General features: G+C 40.4%; 1 protein-coding gene across 1 annotated transcript; it reads right to left on the reverse strand.

The window, feature by feature from the left end:
- Positions 1-1,321: 1,321 nt before the first annotated feature.
- papss1 (3'-phosphoadenosine 5'-phosphosulfate synthase 1) lies at positions 1,322-21,089 on the reverse strand. The gene is made up of 12 exons (XM_069167122.1): positions 20,840-21,089; positions 19,666-19,780; positions 19,338-19,573; positions 18,495-18,633; positions 17,673-17,791; positions 17,292-17,405; positions 16,980-17,091; positions 14,539-14,744; positions 10,329-10,464; positions 9,666-9,934; positions 8,402-8,631; positions 1,322-4,238 (listed from the first exon to the last, which is right to left on the reverse strand). Exons 1-12 carry the CDS (start codon positions 20,897-20,899, stop codon positions 4,100-4,102), a joined length of 1,875 nt encoding a protein of 624 aa, XP_069023223.1. The 5' UTR covers positions 20,900-21,089; the 3' UTR covers positions 1,322-4,099.
- Positions 21,090-21,121: the final 32 nt, after the last annotated feature.

Genomic DNA, 21,121 nt, shown 5'->3' on the forward strand with positions numbered 1-21,121 from the left:
GATGCATGATCTCCTTCCCGCTGTATGATCTTGTGCATGTTGAGCGTCTGGTTCGTGAGGTATTGTTCCCAAGGCTGTCCAGTCTCATTCTGACATGGTGCACTGACAAAAGAATCATAAAGCTGAAGGATTTATCAGGCTCTCGTAAGCGTGTAGTAATGAGTGTCCCCTGAAACCCATATCAAGGGCATGTGTGAGGTAGAATAACATATGATGGAAGCATGACTAATGACTTGTGGACATTTTCTGGCCACCAAAGAACATATTTGACACGCATTTATTTGTCAAACCTGGCTGTCTGTTACAACACAAGCAAAGAAATACACAAAATACAGTATATTCATCCTGTGCAAAGGTGTGTAAATAATGTAATCAAGAAACAGAAACTGTGGACTCTGAACTGCTGAAAAAAGTAAAAGGGAGATTACAGAATCATCAGGTACATTTTCTGGATGGGAATCAACCAAATCAAACAATCTAACCGAACATACTCATACATTGGCTGAATGTATTCCAGAAACTGCCCCTTAGGATGATAACAATACAGTCAGAACTTCCTAGAAATCCAGTTTATAAAACATTATGGGAGACGGCTCGTTCCAATGCCATTATCCCGGACCAGATGATCAGACAAAATCATTACTGCAGATGAGCAACGCCTTCACCCTGCACACACTCACAGTCATCACTTGAGGGACACGACTTTCCTTGAATTTTAACCATGTCCTTTATCACTGTATTGCCTTTCTCAAAGTAAAGCCTGTTTTTATCACGACGGGCTTTGAATGGAACTCAAACCAGATGGAAGGAAATTGGAGATAAATGCAGCTGGAGTCCATGTAAAAACAGAACCTTTTGGTGGTATGGGATGAAACAGCCATGATGTCATTGTATGTATGATGCATGCATGCAAATATAACATTATATGTATAGAATATAATTTTTTGCGATTGAGACGACTTTTTATTTGTTTCCAAACTATGCAATTGGCTTAAAACTATATATGAGGCACCATTTTTTACTTGAGTACCATCTCATTTCTTTGAGCTCTAAAGTAAGGACGAGGACATGATATGGTAGCCAGGTATGGTTGCCATAAACAGGATTAAAGTCCTAATGTCTGGAAAGATGGACTGAGATTAAAACCGAAAATTTAAACTTTGGAAAACTTTTTTTTTTTTCGATTGCAGTAACATATTTACAAGCTGACCTGCCTGTGTTGCACACACTAGCAATTTATTGCATACATGTAATATATAATTTATTTTGATCATTTACATACAATTTTAACAAGTTTGCTGTTTTATTATCTGTTTATTTAAACATGTACAACAAGTTGAAAACTACCAAAATCATATGATTAGAAACAATATCACAATTATCACTGTATTATTAAACATATATTAACTGTTTCATATGGCAGTTATAAATGGCTCAGAGGAGGCTGTGGTTCAGATGGTAGAGCAGGTTGCCCGCTAATGATGAGACTGGCAGTTTGATTCCTGAGTTGTCCTGACCACATGCCGAAGTGTCTTTGGGCCAGACCCTGAGCTACAAGTTGCTATGCCGATGGCAGGCTAGCACCTTGCATTGCAGCTCTGCCACCTCTGGAATGTGTGTGTGTGTGTGTGTGTGTGTGTGTGTGTGTGTGTGAGAGAGAGAGAAGGAGTGAGTGGGAGGCAGGAAAACTGTAAAGTGCTTTGAGACAGCGACAGTGATAAAGTATATGAGTGCAAACCATTTACCATTTAACATGAAGAGCTCCAGTATTGTGTGGTACAAATTAAAATAAAAATAAAAATATCTTAAACAAGCTATCATGTGCCTTCCAAAAAGAAAGTCTGTCAGATCATGAGAAACTTTGGTGATAGCAGCAGCAAGAAAAAAAAAATCCCTTATAAGAATATAGCATATTTTTTGTATATAAATAATCTTATATTACCAATAAAATGTGCATAACTAAGTAACACACAATACTTGCAAACTGTAAAGTCTGGTACTAGAATCGGCACCTAAAAAAGTACAGCAAAACATATTTTTGTAATGCCTGTGATGAATGTTGTTTATGACTGTTTATAGCCTGAATAGAAATATGTGGAGGCATAAGTCGCGTAAATAGTCGTCAGAGCACCTTAAGCCTTTTTTCTCTGGCAGTGTGCCACACAGTAACACACCCTCAGATGAATGAACAGTTTCAAAGCAAGATCTGATTATGGGGCAAACAAGCTGTAAATGGACCCGGGACTAAAATACACTGTGCAGGGTACATCTGAGATAACATCAAGAGGTTATGGATACAGATAGTAACAGACACCTACATTACCCAGAGAGCACACATCTCCTCCAGACAGTTAAAAGGACAATAGAAATCATAAGGCAACCCCTCCATAATCATTTGATCATTTTTCTGTGTGAAAACAGGTCTCTTGTTCTGAAGTCGCACCGAGGTCCCAGCTCCATCACCATTTGAGATTGAACAAGCTCTGGTGAAAGGTAGGAAAAAAAAAAAAACTGCTGCCGGCAGGTCTCTTCATTACATCTTGGAGCTGGATTAGATGAAGTATCCAGGGCATTTCTGACAGAGCTACTCTTCTCAGTCTCGATTTAACCCTGCACGTTCCACTTTCTCTGCATCTGGAAGCCAGCTGCAGCTCTTTGTATACAGTGTGAGAGACTGTTCGAGTCTGATTGGGGTCGCAAAAGGGTCTCTCTCACTCAGTATTCAGCTGATTGACCAACTGAGAGGGCACACAAATTTCAACAGGCAGTGGTTACGAAACTGGGGAAATTTAGCGTTGAAGAGTGCGTTGATCAGCTAGCTGACAAAGAAACGAGTTTCCAAGACAAAGAGATTTACAGGAATTGAGTCATGCTCTAACATACTGTTACAGAAAAATCACAGAGCTCTCTCATCAGCCAGTTACATTAAATTCAGTGCCGGCATTTGAAATGAAGTGAAATTCTTTTAAAAACATGTATTTTAAACTCTTTGGTGTACTTCAAAAGAAAAAGAAAAAAAAAGAAAAAAAAAACACGCACACACATGCCATACACTGTGTGCACCAAATTCAAAGATTAAAGAAAGGAAAAGTAAACAAATTGTTCTTTTTGCTAAAAATGGTTTATTGGACAAGGAAGATTACAAATCTGATCCCTCGGTGAGCCTCAACCATCTGATTATACAGGCCAACTCTTAAAAATGAATTACCACATGGAAAATATTACCAACCCGTGAGATGGGGGGAAAAATTAAAATGGTGAAAATGTAGCAAAATACCAAGACTGGCGAGAGAGAGACAAACTTAAAGCACCAAAACCACATGCACAACACAGTTAAAAAGAGAAATGTGTTAGGGTAGAATAAATACACTAAACAAAACAATAATTCCTAGTACTTGAGTGAGGTTAGGGTTGATATCTCAATAATAGCAATTAATGTTGATCGGTTTTGCAGACATTTCTTGAACTACTGGACCATTTCAGGCTCACAATACAACAGGTGTGTGTCCTAATTCAAACAAGACATTGTGCGAGTTAACTTTCTGAGGACCAAGGCACTCGACTTTTAACTTCCAAATACGTGCGTACATCAAATTCTGAGCAGCTGCCACAGCCACTCGCACACATACAGTACGAGGCCACTCGTTCAGGGTTCAGAAGTGCGAGACGTGGGCTCTGGCAGGTGCACGAAGATTTGAAATTTGGACATCACAAATACTCAACATTCACTCCTGCATACTGAAGTACTGGTCAACAGCACTTTCCATACAGGTCCTTACGAGTTCTTTTTGATCTTTATGTGTTAACACGATACCTTTAGAGGAAAAACACAAAACATCAGCTTTGAAATCATTTTTTTTCTGTTCGTTCTCTTGAAATGCCAACTCTTCAGTCTAGCGACCTCTCCTGCTTTATTTCAGTTAGAGTAAGTTTAGTTAAATAAAGCACGTACAGCTAAAACACAAATGTGACCAGGTTCATGACTGACACTGACAGAAGCCAGAGCGAGAGAGAGTGAGTGAGTGGTCCCCACATTCATCACTTTAAACATCAGTGGAGACCACCGTGTTCCCATGGTTTTTCATCCGAGACTCGACCTTTAGGCCTTCTCCAGTGACTTATAGTATTCTTTCAACACTGCCCAGGCCTTCGGCGCCATGAAGCCGTCGGGAGGGTTCTCTCCCTCACGAGCCATCTTGCGCATGCGTGTGCCCGAGATGAAATCAAAATCTTGACGGCTGCAATAAAAAAAAGAAAAATACAGAGTGCGAAGAGAGAGAGAGAGAGAGAGTTTTGAGTAACAGACATATTTCAATCAATGAAAAGATGCTTATCAACAAGGCAACGGAGCCAGCTGCTGTTTTAGAATCGGTAGGATCAAGGAGCGGGCTAGTTAACATTTCTGCAAATCGAAGCGAGGCTCTTATAACACTATTTTATGACACATTCCACCCACCCTGTGAACTGGGACGTAATCATTTTTGAGTAGGAGAATATATTACTAAACTGCATTTCATGTGCTGACCATTTCTCACGGCTACAAATTGCTCTAAAATCCCTCTGTGGCAGGAGAGATAATGTCACAATTCAGCAAGCAGCAGCGCGCCATAGCAATGGCGGTTGGAAAGTCCGGCCTGTACAGCTGACTGTCGACACGTCGACGTTTGATATATACGTTTGAGGGAGTTTCTGAGTTTTTACTACGCATTGCCGTCTGCCTCGGAATCGTTGTTGTTGCAACCAGCAGGACCCAACTAAAATCTGAATTTCTTGAACTCTGTCATTAATTCAGTAATGTTGCCTGTGAATACATACATAAAAAAAAATACGTATTTTAAGCTATAGTCCAACAGCACTCGCCGAATGAGTTCACACAATGCTGATTTTGCCCGTCAGTGCCAGATGAATCTCTTTCACTTACACTGTGCAGAGATTTTAAATCCAGTGTCTGGTGAGACATTCCCGTATGTGCCAGATGAATTCATACTGAGCATGCTCAAGCCAAGCCAGCCAACTTCCGGTTTAGCCAGATGCTCATTCAATCGTGCAGCGCTTTTAGAGTTCCCAAATAACTGAATGGAACTAAATCTGATAGTGATACGAGTCATTTGGGTTTTGACACAAAACATTTTATCCACCGTTTTCCATTCGCAACAGTAGCTACAGAGCAGACATGGAGTGTTGCTGTAATTACTCCCATTGGTGGAAGGGGGAGACAAAAGTTCCACACTGCAGGTTTAAGTTTTCATAAGGACAAGAAAAGATGGTCGTCTGCTCCTTGCTTTAGTTTTGTTTTCAATACTTGAAGCAGAATTATGTAAACCGATCTGCTGGACGTCGCTGGAGGGAAATACAACTAAAAGACAAATTGATGGCTGGAGAGTTTCCCCTCCACGCAGACAGATTGTACATTTTTTTTGTCCAGAAACTTTTCTCTCTTTTTTAAAAAAAAATATCTTTCAGACATTCTGACATCTTCTCCCTTCTCTTTTTATGACAGATGGCTTCTCACTGCACAGAGTTCAACTGGATAAAAAAAAAAGAAGAAAAAAAAGATATGAACAACTATGTGAAGCAAGCAGCCAAAGAGTCGTCATCCAAGCTGAGCGGAGCCCTGGCACAATTCCACCACATCCTCACTATCCTCATCTATACACTACAGTGAGGGATAATCAAGACCGTTTTAAACTCCCTGTTCGCAGATTGAGTTCACATTCAGAGAGTCAAGGAGCAGGCTTTCTAATTGCTATAACATGAGAGAGCACATCCTGTGGCTCTGAAACATTAAGAATCTGTGAAGAAAAAGAAGAGCTTGTGAAGACCCTTGGCGGAAGGTAAATGAGCTCCAGGCCAATTCTTCGGAGAACGTTTTTATACATTGTCAAATCAGAAACAGCTTTCTGTGATCTGAGCCATTAGAGTTCAGAAACAGACTGAGGGGCATTGGGATTAAGCTGAGCATCCATATTCCTCCTGAAATCTGGCCAGGCCAGCGTGCTTGGGAGAAAGGAATGCCATAAATCTAACTGAGTGACAGGCTACGGACTGGAAATCCAGTAGTCCTGAATTTGCTCTCTAGCATTAGCCTTAGAAAGATGGATCCAATTTTAATTACACTACAAAAAACACCATGGAATATGGTATCAATACACTTCTTGATTAAATAAGATTACATATAAATAAGTAGGTAAAATGCATTTTGCTAGAGGGCGTGACTTACTAACATTGTGAAATGTGTATACAATTTTCTTGAAGACTTTTGAGGCGATTTTTTTTTTTTTATGTTTTAAATAACTACAAAGCCTATTACAATACAGGCAACTTGAGCCTGTTGATGTTTTATTGTATAGTTTGCCTAAAGTTAAGGGTGCTCTGATCAATCAGCCACAAATCATGATTGGCCGATATCAGCTCTAAAAAGTTTGATCGGCAGTCTCCAAAAAGGTGAATCAGAGGAGCCGATCACATGATGTAAAACTCTCTGTCTGCGCTCAGTTAAATGTAAAAAGTAATTCATCTGAAAAAGTTGTTATTTTTCTTACTATAAAAAAAAAAAAAAAAAAAAAAAAAAAAAAAGGAGAGAGAGATATTTCCCAGATGCACTCAAGCCCCACTTACGTGGGCTTCTTTCCGACCTCCCGGCCGCTGGACCGGAGCAGCAGAACGGTGACGCGAGTTAAAGAGGGAACGGCTGTGAGCTACAGAGAAAGTACCACGAGCTGCTCCTTCACGATCTGGATGTTGAATTTCGGGATAAAGATCGGGAACATAGTGGCAGCGACATCGGCAGCAGCTGAACCTCGAGCTTTCGGAGACAGATGCCGCATGAAGCGGACAGGTGTGTTTTTTTTTTAAAATTTTACATTTTTTTTTTTTTAGAAGGGCAATAAAAGCCACTTTCCCAGGCACACAGAAGTAACACGAGCCAGCACGCGCAGGTGTAGATAGCAGTAGACTTTTCAGCACAGCTGGGGATTTTATTCATGAGAAGAGGAACAGACGGTCTGCCAGAAATGCAGAGATGCTTGTATTTATAAAGAAAAAATGCATTGATGCTGAAGAAGTACGGTTTGAGAGGTATGAACGATAGTAATGGTGTTTAAATGATACTGATCTCTATCCACCCTCTGTCTCTCTGAATAACCTGTTCCCAATAATCAAACCGAGGCTGCTGGGATTTAAGTTTTGTCTCTAAGAGAGACAAAGGAATATGTTACACACGTTACCTGGCAATTAAAAAAAAAACAGCGGCCAATTACTACTGATACTTTATCATCTCTTAATTTTATTGGCCATTGGCCTTGAAAATCCTGATCGGAGCATCCTTACCTAAAGTTGTGACGGAGGTCTTTTATTTATTTTTTTACATATATTTATACATTTTTACCTTTTGCATTTCATATTTTTGTATTTTGTCTGGATGTTTTTATTATTTTTGCGGAAGTCTTGATGAGTATGCCACACTGCTTTTGTCGACAACAAATTAGAGCGTTGAATGCTCGATTTTAAGACTGATGGTAATAATTTTGGTAATAATATAGATTGAAAATTACTGACATCATTACACAATTTAACCCTATTTGAATGATCAGCCCTCCCTTTTAGACCCACGATTGCTGAACATTTAATCTATCTATAAAGCAGGTGAGATTCAAATGACAACAGAGCTTTTCCTAATGTCCCTTCAAAGCCAAAGACTGCTAAGAAAATACAAAATGCAAATATTTTAACACATACTACTTCTAGCAGCACTCTTACTTTTTCCACAGAAGAACTAAATGTCCCTAAACAACAGTCCACTTTGGACTTAACGTCATAAATATGCATCATGGAAAACAAAGCAAATCTTTTGATTAGTCTGGCCATATTTAGTTTTAACATTCCTGGCTGAGTACAGCTCCAGTTGTATAACCTGACGAAGGAGGCTGCGTCAAACCTGGAGGAAAGGCAAAGAAATTGCATGATTTTTGTTAGTCACCATGTGCAGTGTCCAGACTTAAATTGATGGCAGGTCTCTGTAATTTTGAGGAACATCAAAGCTCATGCTAATCCACAAAACCTTTTAACTCTATAAGATAGAAAAACAACTGCTGTTATTCTTGGCTGGATGTTCACTGCAGATAGAAGAGATGAAATAAAGGAAACGGATGAAAGGGTTTTTTGTAAACAATACAAGTCTAATGAGGAATTAATTCAGAGAATAGAATTTCTGTTTAGGCCGCTCGCTCTAATTGGGCTAAATGGGAGGAATCACTCTGGACTAAATCTACTAATTAACGGAATCATTTAATGTTAGGGAGCACTGCCTGTAAACCAGACCTGTATTTCATGACCATAATAAATAAACCTACAGGGAACTAAATGAGACATGCTTTTAAAAATGGTATTTAACAATACTTACTTTTCAGGGTCATAAAAGTCCATTGCCCTTTTGACCTTGTTGTAAGCAGCGACCTTAAAGGGCACAATCTCAAGGGTGATGAGGCCTGGCGCCATGGTGAGGACCTTGGCTCCATGAGTGGGTTCATACAGGTCCTTTCCCGTGTCAGGGTGGGGCATGCCTGCAGGGTCACGGCCTACAATGTAGAAATTGGCACCGGCCACCATTCGTGCTCTGCAGTGCCACTGAACCTGTGGCCAAGGAGTAAAAAAGAAAAACTGAAGCTACAGAGGACACAGTTCCACATGTCGAGGATTCATAAACAAAGGCAAGAAACCTTTACATTTGTTTTTGGTTTTTTTTGGGGGGGGGGGGAGGGGGGGATTGAACTATTTTTGTCATGGAAAATCTCGGCAAAACTCAAACTATTATCTAATTATAGTGTTGTGTAAAAGTGCATTAGATTATCTGAAATCCTAAAACATAAAGCTAGTTGCGCCGTGACCATTTTCACTTTTTAACAGACGTAAACTATCTCCACATAAGTTCAGCCAGCCTCCAACAAGTGCTCCTCTTAGGAACTTGCATTTATCATAAGCACTGAAGCTCTTTTTCGGTTTCTCATTATCAATAATTGTTAAATCTACACGTTATCCGTGACAATTACAAACACTACCTCCAGCAGGTTTCGTGTCCATGTAGTTTGTATATTTCAGGATCTATGATTTTTAGACTTAAAAAAAACTGGTAGTTTCAACTCAAGGCACACTTTTAGTGTGTTGCTTAAAAACTTGTTGCTTAATTGTGAACGCTGGAGATGGAGTCCTGTGATTTGATTGGCATGGAGAATAAGAGTATACATGTTTTTAATGGGTACACCAGAGCAAAGACATAATACTAATGCTGTGACGGCACCTGGCTCTCTAAACCTCCCATTCAGAATTACAGACCGGATAAATTCAATACTTGGCCCCGATCATTTGTGCCATCGCATTATCATAAGTGAACGATTAAAAGATTCCCAGCTACGCTCAGTCACACGGAGAGGTTTGTGTTGCATGGAAGCGTAGTGCCTCAAGACAATTCTAAATCTAATTTCCGGCCATTTTTTCCCTCTCGAAGTATGTGATGGTCCTCTTTCCTGTGCGTCTGTTATCAGTCTTCAGTGCTGCAGGCACATTTTTTGTTCTGTCACTTTTGATGAAAACATGACGCCTTTATTTAACAAAAACCTCAAACGTGCAACTGGAGAAATACAAAATACAGCATTCTTGATCATCCATACCTCAGTCGGCCCTGCGTACATCATGGGCGAGGGAAAAATAGCAACAATGGTAGAGTCTGGCTTCAGGATGCCCTCTTCCAGCACCGCAGCGTGCTGCTTCATTCTCCAAGGCAGCGGCACGTCGTCGTCTTTGGTCCAACCTCCCAGTGGGTGGAGCAGCAGAACAGGCCGACGGTAGCCTCGCTCGATGAGACGCTTGTGGGTGTCCTGCATCAGGAGAGCGTGGCCGTTGTGGACTGGGTTACGGAGCTGGAAGGCAAATACGGCATCTATATAGAGAGGAAGAAAGGTTTGTTGAACTGCGACTGAAGACGTCTGTACAAGACAAACAAAAGGCCAAATTGTACTTAGAGATAATCAAGCTGCTAAGTGCCTAACCTCTGGAACCACATACAATCTGTGTCTGGTTGGTGAAGGGTTAAATCACACCATAGCCTTTTCTCTTATGAACTACTGTGACTCCTTTATTTCTTTACCAGAATCTAAACAAAGAATGAAAGTGAAAAATAGAATGAATAAAAAGTTTTTAAAAAAAAATTAAAAAAAATAAAAAAATTTACAGCCGTGTCTTTATCATCTTTCCTTGATTCAGGATTTCATCACCGTTTTTAACTCGAAACAAAAATTTAAGTAAACTAATACCATCTGGACTTGTCCTCATACCTGCATTCATTTCTTTAAACTTCTGTTTGAGGTCAGTGGGTGTCAGTCGGTACTGGTCGAGTCCGTCATTCCAATAGATCCTGTCCAGAACCTGCAGGTCTCCACCAACCAGCCAGTCCCCACTTTCCATCACCATCTGAAATTGGAGCCACAATGATCATGACAGTGAACACAACTCAAACATTATCCAGACTTAAGACACTGTGGTCCTTAAAACCTTCACTGTGCTGGAAGCAGGCCAGCGGAAATTCTAATAAAACTTCCACGTTATTACCCCATGACAACAGGGACACCGCAGTATAAATCAAAGTCTTGATGTGTCGTTAAAAGAGCCAACAAAACTCTGGTATGCTTGCCCTTCTGCATTTGGTCAGGACTGCAACCTTAATTTCAACAACAGCGCTACGACAAAATCAGATTGTATTCCACAATGAGACCTGGTGATGAGCTCATGACCACACTGGAGAGAAATTTTCCCCTCATGAGAGTCATCCAACAATGTCACTAAAGTGCTCAGGAGTCAGGCAAAGGCTGCTATTGTTTCAGGCAACATCTTTCGCCTGCCTCCTGTGGCACTTATGAGACCGTCGCTGGAGTTACTGAAAACACTGGTCTGTGTGATGTTAGCGTGATACAAAGTGACAAATTTCTACAGACTAGGGTGGAGAAGAAGCAGAGCTCCAGCAGTGAGACTCAAGACAACTCAGAAAAGGCCACAAATAAAACGAGAAAAATTTGGGAGTTGATAAATTACATGTCAACATCAACAAAGCAAGTGATGGGGATGAAGTTTCCTTTTGTGCCTGTGAATGCTCTTTGATTTTTGTTAAATCTGGCAAACTACACATACAAATCTGGAAGTTGTCATCAGCAGAGGCGTCTACGAGATGTGATCAAGAACCCCCTGGAGGCTTCGTTCATTTAAGAAGTATTCCGGATCATGTTGTGATTAGTTTTTCACAATGCAATGCATCCAACTTATCCACTGCTGGCCTGATTAAACTCATGAAAGATGCTCAATAGTCTTATTCTTTGGACAGATTAACAGCGAAGACAATTCCCAATCGGTTTTCCTCAAGGAAGTGAACAGAAAGTGTCGTGTCTACATGGATAAATCAGAGGAGGAGGCCTGCTGGGTCACATGTGTTAGGTTTAACCATTTAAAGTGCCCCATGACTTCACGTGAAAAGGGGCCTAGCCAAATAAACAGCCACTACACCATGGCTTCCGGTGAAGGGGGCTCCTGTCTGACTGACAGGCAGGTAAACAGGAAAAAGTGGATTAACTACATGTTATGTGGAGCAGGTTGTTTCTGTCTGAAGGAGACGGGATACAAACGTTGTAGCTATCAGTACCGACCGAGGTGTGCTGACAGACTGGCTCCGGAGCAGTAAGTTAAACATACACCGATGTATACATACGCACACTCTTTAATGAGTGGGACCTTAATCAGAGCAGGCTGAACACACACGTCAGGTTAGAGTGGATAAAGAATGACAGTTGGGTAAATACAGAGCCCACGGCATGTTTAAAGGTAGCACTGAGGCATCACATGTTGACACTGAAGATTCATGGTACCAATTTATGAAACTTGCAACTTCCAATGCATCTTAAACCACACTATTGAGCCAGACTTACATCATAAACAGGGTGAGACAAACAAAAAAAGATATTCACTAAAATTTAAAATGACTGCCAATTGTGCCGAAACATCGAGACAGCTGTTGTCTGGAGCTCAACTTCTCTGCCCAGAATGTTTTGCATCCAAGTGCTTTAAAAACAGCCAGTGAGGTTTACAGTAAGTTTGCCCCCAGAGAGTGAAATCACGAGACACCATGTGGGGGAGTATTAGTTTGGTTTTGAACCTTTGTTACAAGTGGTGATGAACTGCACACATACTGAAAACACTGACAATATGAAATTGGCCTTACATGCGTCTTTTAAAAGAAACTTCGCAGTATAAGTTCACACAGATGGGATTACAAAAAGGCAAAGCGACAACTATCTTTATCAGTAACGCCAGACAGTTCCGTTCTTTTCCAGCAACGAGCCAATGCCACTTTCCCGCAGGTTGCGTAGGATCATTTCAGGACATTATCTCACCACAGAGTCTACCTGAGCCCCATGGCAGTGGATAAGAGACAGATGGAAACGATTCCTGGGTATATTTGGAGAGAACTTGAGAGAGCGGAAAGGTGGAAGCTGGCAGCAGAGCGGTACAATCTCAAAACACATTTTGGTGGAGGCTGAGCAAGAGACTCTGCATCCAAATATAACACCTGCAAAAGGAGGGCGGACCAAAAAGATCAAGTGATTACATTCGGCATCCAGACAGACTGTGAGAAAAGCATCTCTCCTACTCCACCAATTCATTCTTTCCATAAGCAAAGTGAAAAGGCCAGCTGGGATCTGTGTCCTATCAGTGCCGAATCCAGGGAGGCTGCTTGCTTTCACATGCACAGTGTTTATCACATCTTACTCTGAGACAGACGGTCTGGAGCTCTGCAGATGCTATTCAGTACTTTGGCCAAGGTTAAGCTTCTAAAACATTTCTGACATATTAGCCCGTGTTGTAAACTCAGTTATCACAGCAGGACGGAATAAAATAAATTCCCAGTAATAGCAATTTGTATTTGAATAAGCCAAGATCCAGCTTTGGACTTGAGCCTTTTCTCAGGAAACATGCTGCATTTGCGCTAAATGTTGCGTGTACATTGTGGACACATAGGTACAACCTACTTAGGGCTGCATGATGTAGAAAATGTCTACTTAATGGAAATCAAGATATGACAAAGTTTAAATGGAACAGAGATGTAAATCACCGTCTCTGACTAATAATAGTCCCATTAAGTGCGATGTGAATGTGGCCCAGCAGCAGTTGAAAAAAATGACATTAACAAACCTCAACGTAATCTGAGCCATCGGATCTCAATGTGTCTTTGGTGCATTCACACCTGTACTTAGAGCTGTCCAGTTGCGGTCAGATCAACCAAGACATTTCAATGTCAAGTGTGAACATGGCCTCACTATAGTTAGCTCGCTGCTGATATTGTATTCAATCCAGAGTACACATTTTAAGAAAGGGATAGCCTGCGTGACATCTGTTTGTGTTAGCTGACGGGTTATTACTTCTGGCTGCGAAACGTGAAAAGTGAAAGTCCAGAGAACAGAGTGTGGATTTGAATTTATTCAGTCCGTGCCCGCTGGGTAGGTGTAGCTAATGTGAGCAAGCCAGCTGTCTGTGGATATCCGGCTCATGTCTTGTCAACGCAAACAATGAATTATTGGTCAAACTTGCAATTTTTGCATTAACATTCCTGTTTGAAATAGCGTTTATTTTTCTCATTTTACATTGAATCAAACACCAGTGTTTCTAACTGGTTGACTGTGAAAGAGATTGAGGTTTAAAGATACATTTTGAGAATCATTTTTAACATCAAGAATTTAATCAAATCAGTTCTGGCTACGCATATATCAGACAATATATTAATCCGTCTCCTGTGGAGACTGTAGCTAGAGTTACTGAAAACACTGGTCTGTGTGATGTTAGCGTGATAGAAGATGACAATTTCCCAGAGACGAGGCAGTAAAAGAAGCTCAGCTCCGGCGCTGACACTGAGAAAACCATAAAAAAAAAAAAAAAAAGACCACAAATGAAACCGAAAAGTTCAAGCTGATTTAAAAAAATAAAAAAAGATTCTATCCACGTTACTCTTTTATTGACTCATAATGTTATCATGTGGATCATTTTTTTATGTGTATACTTTACAAACACTCAGTTTGATCTGGCAAACTATGCATAAAAATCAGAATGTAGCCAGCAGCTCAGGTGATGCGATCAATTATGAATTGGCTCCGCTTTAAGCCGTTTTCCACGCTACAATCAATCACTACAATCAATCCAACCTGTCCACTGCCAGCCTGACAACAGTCATGAAAGATGCTCAACAGTCGTATTCTGAGGTCAGATCAGCACAAAAAGTCACAATATATCCTCCAAACAGAATTAAATGGAAAATATAATGTCTACATGGATATGTCAAAGGAGGAGGCCCACACGTACGCACGCGCTAAGTTTAATCAACAGAAGTGCCCCCACGATTTCACATGTGAAAAGAGACCCAGAAAAATAAACAGCCGCTTTAGATGAATTTATCTTTAGAGGATAAATACCATGACCCTGAATGCATCCGTCATCTCAGGCACTGACCTTGATGTACGGGTGGTCCTTGCAGGTGGTGCCCCACTGCCGAGCGCAGCGCTCTTCTTTTCGGTGTTCGTAAAACTCGGGGTTACGGAGGATGGCCACTCGTCTGCCCTCGTAAACCAGGGCTATAGCTGTCACACCATCCAAACGCTCTTTATCTGCAGTTGACACTGGCAGCACCACAGGCACCGAGAGGTTGATTACGCCACCTATGGGCCGAGAAGGTGCGTTGTGAAAAGATTGAAAATACTACAATGGCGCACCTAGCATTAATCTAATGAATATCGTCATTGTGCCAACATTGGCCGAGAAGAAGATGACTGTGATCGTGTTAACTTCACATGACCTATTTCCTTTTTTTTTTTATTATTATTTTAAATCAGCTTTCAAATTAAAAGATGCACTCAAAGATCTGTTAAATTTGAAGAATATACGTGTGGTGCATTCTGGTGAGAAACCAGAAAGTATTCAGACCCCTCGACTGTTTGCACTCTGTTACAGATTTAATTTCGAAATGAAAAAGAAAACGTAACTTTGACCATCTATCTAAACTCGACCGATACTGAAAAAGTGAAAACATCTTTAGGAATGGAAAAATAAATCTATCATGCTTTTTGTATGGAGTTTGCATGCTCTCCCTGTATCTGCGTACATTGTCACTAATGACAATTTTAACTATATAAAAAGGTCTACATAACATACTTTCTGAATCCACTGCAAAGATCAGTTTTGCAATACACTGAGATCTAATATCAGACAACATACAAAAGGCAGGTTAAAGATGAAGTATGTGCAACAAAACAGCTCAACCATTCTTGTAAAGTATCATGTCGTAAAACCTTGAGGCTAAATGTGGAGTATACGGCTAAACCACAGGCTACAGTGACTCTTCAAGGCTGCAATTTAAGAAGTTCAAAAAGAAAAGTCCTTTTACGCTAACCCTGGTGCATGACCTTTTCTCATTTCATGATTTGATTGGCGTCACGACAGCGTTCTTTTGTTAAATTCTTTCTGCCTTCCAGGTTGATGAAAACGTTGAGACCAGCACGCTTTTCACGTCACATCAGATCAAATACTGAGGAGAAAGGAGGGGACGCCGCCTACTCCGGGACCCCCGTCTGGTCCCTCTGTCACAGTGGACCACTTACAGCTGGTTCCAATAAAATGTGCACACACAACTTCTAAATCCCCAAAGAGGGAGACATAATCTTGAATTTGGACTTCTGTTTATTTTTGCGGACTATTTGATTATTAAAACGTGCAGTTTTATGCTTCTGACCAGTTTTAGCATTATAGTGTGTGTGCAGTCAATCCTTTTACTGTCAAATTACTGGGAGAAAGTGAAAATGAACACATGGCAGTGTGTGGTGTTAATCAATGCAAAAGTTTCTTTGCCTTCGTTCCTCCCCCCTCGGGGCCAACAGACAAAAATCAGACAGGAATATAAATACAAATATATAGATTTAAAAAGTCATGACTCACTTTCCTAATTTGTGAGATTCAGATTTTTTTAATCTTTTAGTTGTTATATATATACCTGTCAAAATGTAAAAATTTTATATAAATTATGTTAATCTACGCTGTACTTCATTTTTGTGCGTGTTTATCTCACTGAATATTTGGCACCACAACACAGAACTGAGGATATTGCACAAGTAGTCACATGTGCAATACAAGCAAATAAAAAACATTTTGAATATCAAACAATACATGAGAAAGTATTGTAATTACACCTAGTATAATACTCATTCTCAAAACCCTGCCGAAGGGTTGAAATCCTGAGTGCTCGGTGCAAATTGAACATATAATTATTCTTAAAAATCTGCATATAGATCAATCTTACATCAGATTTTATGTCATTAAGCCACAGTGGTTAAGTTGTGGATCACCGCTATAATGGAACACAAGAAATGCTTTTTCAAGTCTCTCAGCACATCCAACAGTACACAGTAAGTATTGCAGCTTGCAGAAACACGTGCATGGAGGATTTGTTCAACTAATTTAAGGCTCCATTTAGTTAAAGGGCTCAATGTTTTAATTTAAATAATGAAAAAGTGGGATAATAAAAGTGGCAGCTCAACAGATTTAATTAACACAAAACTAAAATGTTAAAACCATAAGAGAATTTTGAATTAACCTTTTGGCCAAAACACAATCTAATAAAAAATGGTTGATCAGCTGAACATCGAAGGAGTCACATTGCATAAAATGTGAACCAGAACTTACTCATACTGTAGTGATGGAAGCACCAGAACATGATTTACCAATGCAACAAGTAGACTTGAATATTGATAAATACACAATTGCAAAAAAAAATAGTAGATGACTCTCTGTTGCGACATTATATTTTGTGAGCACTCAGCTGTAATGAATGCCTTTTCTTTTACAAAGAAATGTTTGGACTTTCTATCCTGTGAAAACAGTGATTTTAAACAACATCTTACCATCCAGCAGACAGTCAAAGTGAAGACACTGCAGAAACTCTCTCTCTCTCATGAAGCCATTCAGAGGAGTGGCCCAGCCTTCAGCCAGCACCTGCACCCACTGCATGTCCACCTGACGTTGACACAAACAGTGGGTGACATTTTGTCCAACAACGTTTCATATACGGCATCCAAATAAACAGGATATAAAATGTTTTTATCAGTGGACGACTAGTAAGTACTACTAGTTATAAGTTATAGGCATCGTATACGAAGATTATTAATAGTTATTTAGTTTCATTTATTAAAATGAGAAAAGACAATCCCAATCACCTTCCCAATCTGTACAGCAGGAAGAGTCTCAGCGTCAGCCTTAGCCAGGTCCAGTTTATTCTCCTGAACGTACAGCTCCTTCACTTCATACGAAGCATCGACAGGAACTATATCCTGCAGCATTAAACATCACAATGTCAAATTAGTTACAAAAAAAATAAATAAAAAAAAAAAATGTGATAAAAATGTAGATGCAGTGGCATCAATATCCATAAAAAATATGATACTTCCCTGCCACCTAGTGGCCAAAAGAAAAATGACAGGAGTTTTATGTATCAAGTGAGAACTTCAAGACTCTACATTTACCTTTAAAGGTGGCGTTAAGGCTAAAAAACTGGAAAAAAAACACAAAGGTAGGCGCAGGATATTTCTTCCCCTCACCCTCTCCTGAAGCAGGTCAATCAGCTGTTGTATACACTCATTCACATTGCAGGAGTCAGTCTTCAGCACCAGTTCTGGAGCCTCCGGCTTCTCATACTCAGAGTCAATGCCAGTGAAACCTGATAAAGCAGAGAATTTAAAGCAGAGTTAGCTCTGTTATGTTGACAATATTCAACTCATCAGCAACCTTTTCAGTAGAGTCTATCTTTCCATTTCTCTCTTTGGTTTTCATTATTGAATAGATGTGAAATGAACACTAGGAAATACACAGAAAGTCTCCAGTTACAATGTTTGTAAAGAAATGTGACAGATTTTCAACCAGTTCTGGTGTAAATACAAAAATAAGAATGCGGATACAGAAAATGTTTCAGGCAAAGCCATTTACTGTATCTGTATTAGACCCCTACTACACAAGAGCTACCAAAGAGCAAACAGACAGAGGCCAATCTGCTCTTCAGAGATGACACGATAAATTCAAGATAGTGTCAAGCTCTCCCCACTGCAAAACAAAAATAACTACGTGCTGCACCAGTGTGATAAGAGACACTTCCTCTGACAGTGATGTGGAAAATTGAATTGCCGCAGTCATTTGAAATGATAATCCTGAGTAATTACAGAAGCCAAAGTCACTATTTTCTGCTTAGTAACAAAACATCAAATGGCCAAACCTCTTTAGCTCTTAAAGTATAGAAAACTGTGCACCATTGACACATTCATTTATCTGTTTATCTAGTGCGAAAGTTGTTATCACATACTGAACATGGACTCCCAGTCTTGTATCGATTCTGCACTGCACATAAAGAGAACTAAATCATACTCCACCTCTTATCTCCCCAGCTCTGGCTCTCTTGTAGAGCCCCTTCACGTCCCTCTGCTCACATACGTCCAGAGGGGCATCCACAAAAACCTCAAAGAAAGGCAGCCCTGCGGCCTCATGGATCTTCCTGGCATTGAGGCGATCCTGATAGGCATAAACAATATGCAAAACAAAGTATAAACATGATTTTAGACAAACATTTAGTGAAAAATAGCACATGGTTAAGGCTACATCAGGTGTGTTTTTTTTCTGCTGTAAGAGGACATCACAATGTAAAAGTAAGTTGGGTTATATTTAGAAAACGCAGCTCAGAATTGGCCTCCGATAATGGTTGGTAAAGGCATTATTTTTTTTATTTTTTTTTTACGTGATTAAAAATCCACATTTGTAAAATCACTTTTTGAAATAACTCAACAACAAAATTACTGAGACAGAAATAATTTTAAGTACATGTGATAACATAAAATCTTACCTTCAAAAGCTGTATTTTTTCATATTAAAACACAACTTATTGTTGGGGCTGACGTCATTAAATTCAGCAGGTTAATGATGACCAAAAGTGACATGATTAAAAATGTGATCATAGTCAATATCAACTGTGGCATTCACAAAAAAACGGTCGGGATTTTTACAATGCTGTAAAGCACGAGTCTGATAATGCTAATTTCCTTTCAGCCTAGACTAAACCTGCTCACAAAGGGTCAGACTTTGTTTACTTATGGGTCAATAAAACCTAAAAAAACAGAGTGAGAGACAAATTTAGGTGAAGTATCAGTTAGGCTTCGCCACATTCATCGCATGTCGTCATTTCTCTCATTCAAATGCTGGTGTTGGAGAGTGACACTCACCCGGCTGTAGGGAGAGATGAAACTGGCAATGCAGACCAGCCCCGCATCAGCAAAAAGCCGGGCCACCTCAGCAATGCGTCTGATGTTCTCCTCACGGTCCTCTGGGCTGAAACCCAGGTTTTTGTTCAGCCCCTGACGGATGTTGTCCCCGTCCAGGGAGTAGCAAGGGATACCGTGACAAACGAGGTACTCCTCCAAAGCCATGCTCACTGTGGTCTTCCCTGCACCGGATAAACCTTTACATGAGGGAAGAACACGGCGTTATGAAAAAATTGGGAAACCACGGGTTTATTGAGGCCACCCTAAAATGTAACATCTCGTGTCCTACCAGTTAGCCAAACAGTGCATCCTCTGAATCCTCCTCTTGTGCCCACAACCTGCCCACGCTTGTTTCGGCTTACATGATGAGCTTGATAGGTGACATTAGTTGCACGTTGCATTCCCTGAAATAACACAGGTTTTGTGTCAGTTCAACCCTGTAAATCAGCCCTTTTAACACAGGTCAAGTTGATGTATTCAAAGTTCTTGTTTTCTCCAACCAGTAAATCACAACCCCAAAACATTTAGTTTACCAATACACATGACAGACGGGCTTCAAATCCTAACATTTGAGAATGCTGGTCTTTTTGCTAGAAAAACTATTGATATCAATTTAATTCAATTCAGTTTTATCTATAGTGATGGAGCATAGTCCCATTACACTTTAAAACACTATAAACAACAACTAAATGTGGGAAATAATAATAATAATTAAAAAAAAAATTAACTAGAACGAAGGACAACGTCTTTAAATACCAATGACAAAACAAAAAAAGTGTACAACACAGGAAATGAGTTAAAAATATCAATACAAATAAAAGGTCAGTGTTAAAGGTAGTGTTGAAACAACATGCAGTAGTGGCCAATGCCTTGGAAAGCAATGGACAGCATAACAAGGGGAAGGTTAAAAAAAAAAAAAAAAAAAAAAAAAAAAACAAGTAACACAATGCTGTCGCTATTTATTTAGGCTCTGTGTGTGTGTGTGTGTGTGTGTGTGTGTGTGTCTGAGGTCACTGCTTGTGAATTGTAGAAGACCATTGAAAATACTGCAGCGCAGAGAGTTTAACCAACAATCAATCAAAAAAAAAAGCTGTGCACTTATCAACAGGTGTACCTCTGAGCACGGCAGCTTTTCCAAGCAGTATTTTTTTTTTTTTTTTTTTTGCTGAAAGGATCTGGTGAAACAATCTTGCGTTTCACGTCATCACAGCAGGGAGGGCATCGACCAAATTAGTTCAAGCTTCCGCGCTAGCTGTGCGCGCTCCCGCTAGCATCCACCGCTTTAAATGGATAGCCGGCGCAGCTAAATGTGAACTGTGCTAATTACCCAGCTGTGCGGCAGGCCCCCCCCCCCCCCCCCCCCGGGGGGGTTCGCTCATGAGCAGCCGGTTTAGAGGAGGTGGTCGGACGTGACGGCGCGTCGTGTTGGATTAGCGTAACTCGGCAGCAGATTGAAAACTCACCCAGCTCTCGGCGGCGTTGCTTAGCTTCTGTTTCTTGTGGGAGTTACCATGTGTCTCCATGGGCGGCGGCAGTCAGCGGCTTCGTTCAACCGGCTACCTCTTAAAACAAAAACAACCAAAAAAAAACAACACAAATAAAACGACCGACCGACGGGCCTCTTTGTTTACCAGCACAGGTATCTCTTGTTTTTGTTTTTGCCAAAGTAGGGTCCAGTGGATGGAGGAGCCCGGAGTAAGAGGAGCCTGGTTGGCACAACAACCAGGAAGCGCTTTCCCGAGCAG

Source organism: Embiotoca jacksoni, unplaced genomic scaffold (assembly GCF_022577435.1).
Source record: "Embiotoca jacksoni isolate LCO1_2020_lvr unplaced genomic scaffold, fEmbJac1.0.p SCAF_4, whole genome shotgun sequence".
NCBI classification, from domain to species: domain Eukaryota; kingdom Metazoa; phylum Chordata; class Actinopteri; family Embiotocidae; genus Embiotoca; species Embiotoca jacksoni.

What these genes read in the sequence shown, in the direction of transcription:
- papss1 (XM_069167122.1), bottom strand. Translation starts at nt 20,899, where the DNA reads ATGGAGACACATGGTAACTCCCACAAGAAACAGAAGCTAAGCAACGCC. An exon ending in CAGAGCTGGGGAGATAAGAG is followed by an intron (nt 17,792 to 18,494) that starts GTGGAGTATGAT and finishes CTGCTTTATCAG; the next exon opens with GTTTCACTGGCATTGACTCT. An exon ending in TGTACGCAGGGCCGACTGAG is followed by an intron (nt 8,632 to 9,665) that starts GTATGGATGATC and finishes CCTTGGCCACAG; the next exon opens with GTTCAGTGGCACTGCAGAGC.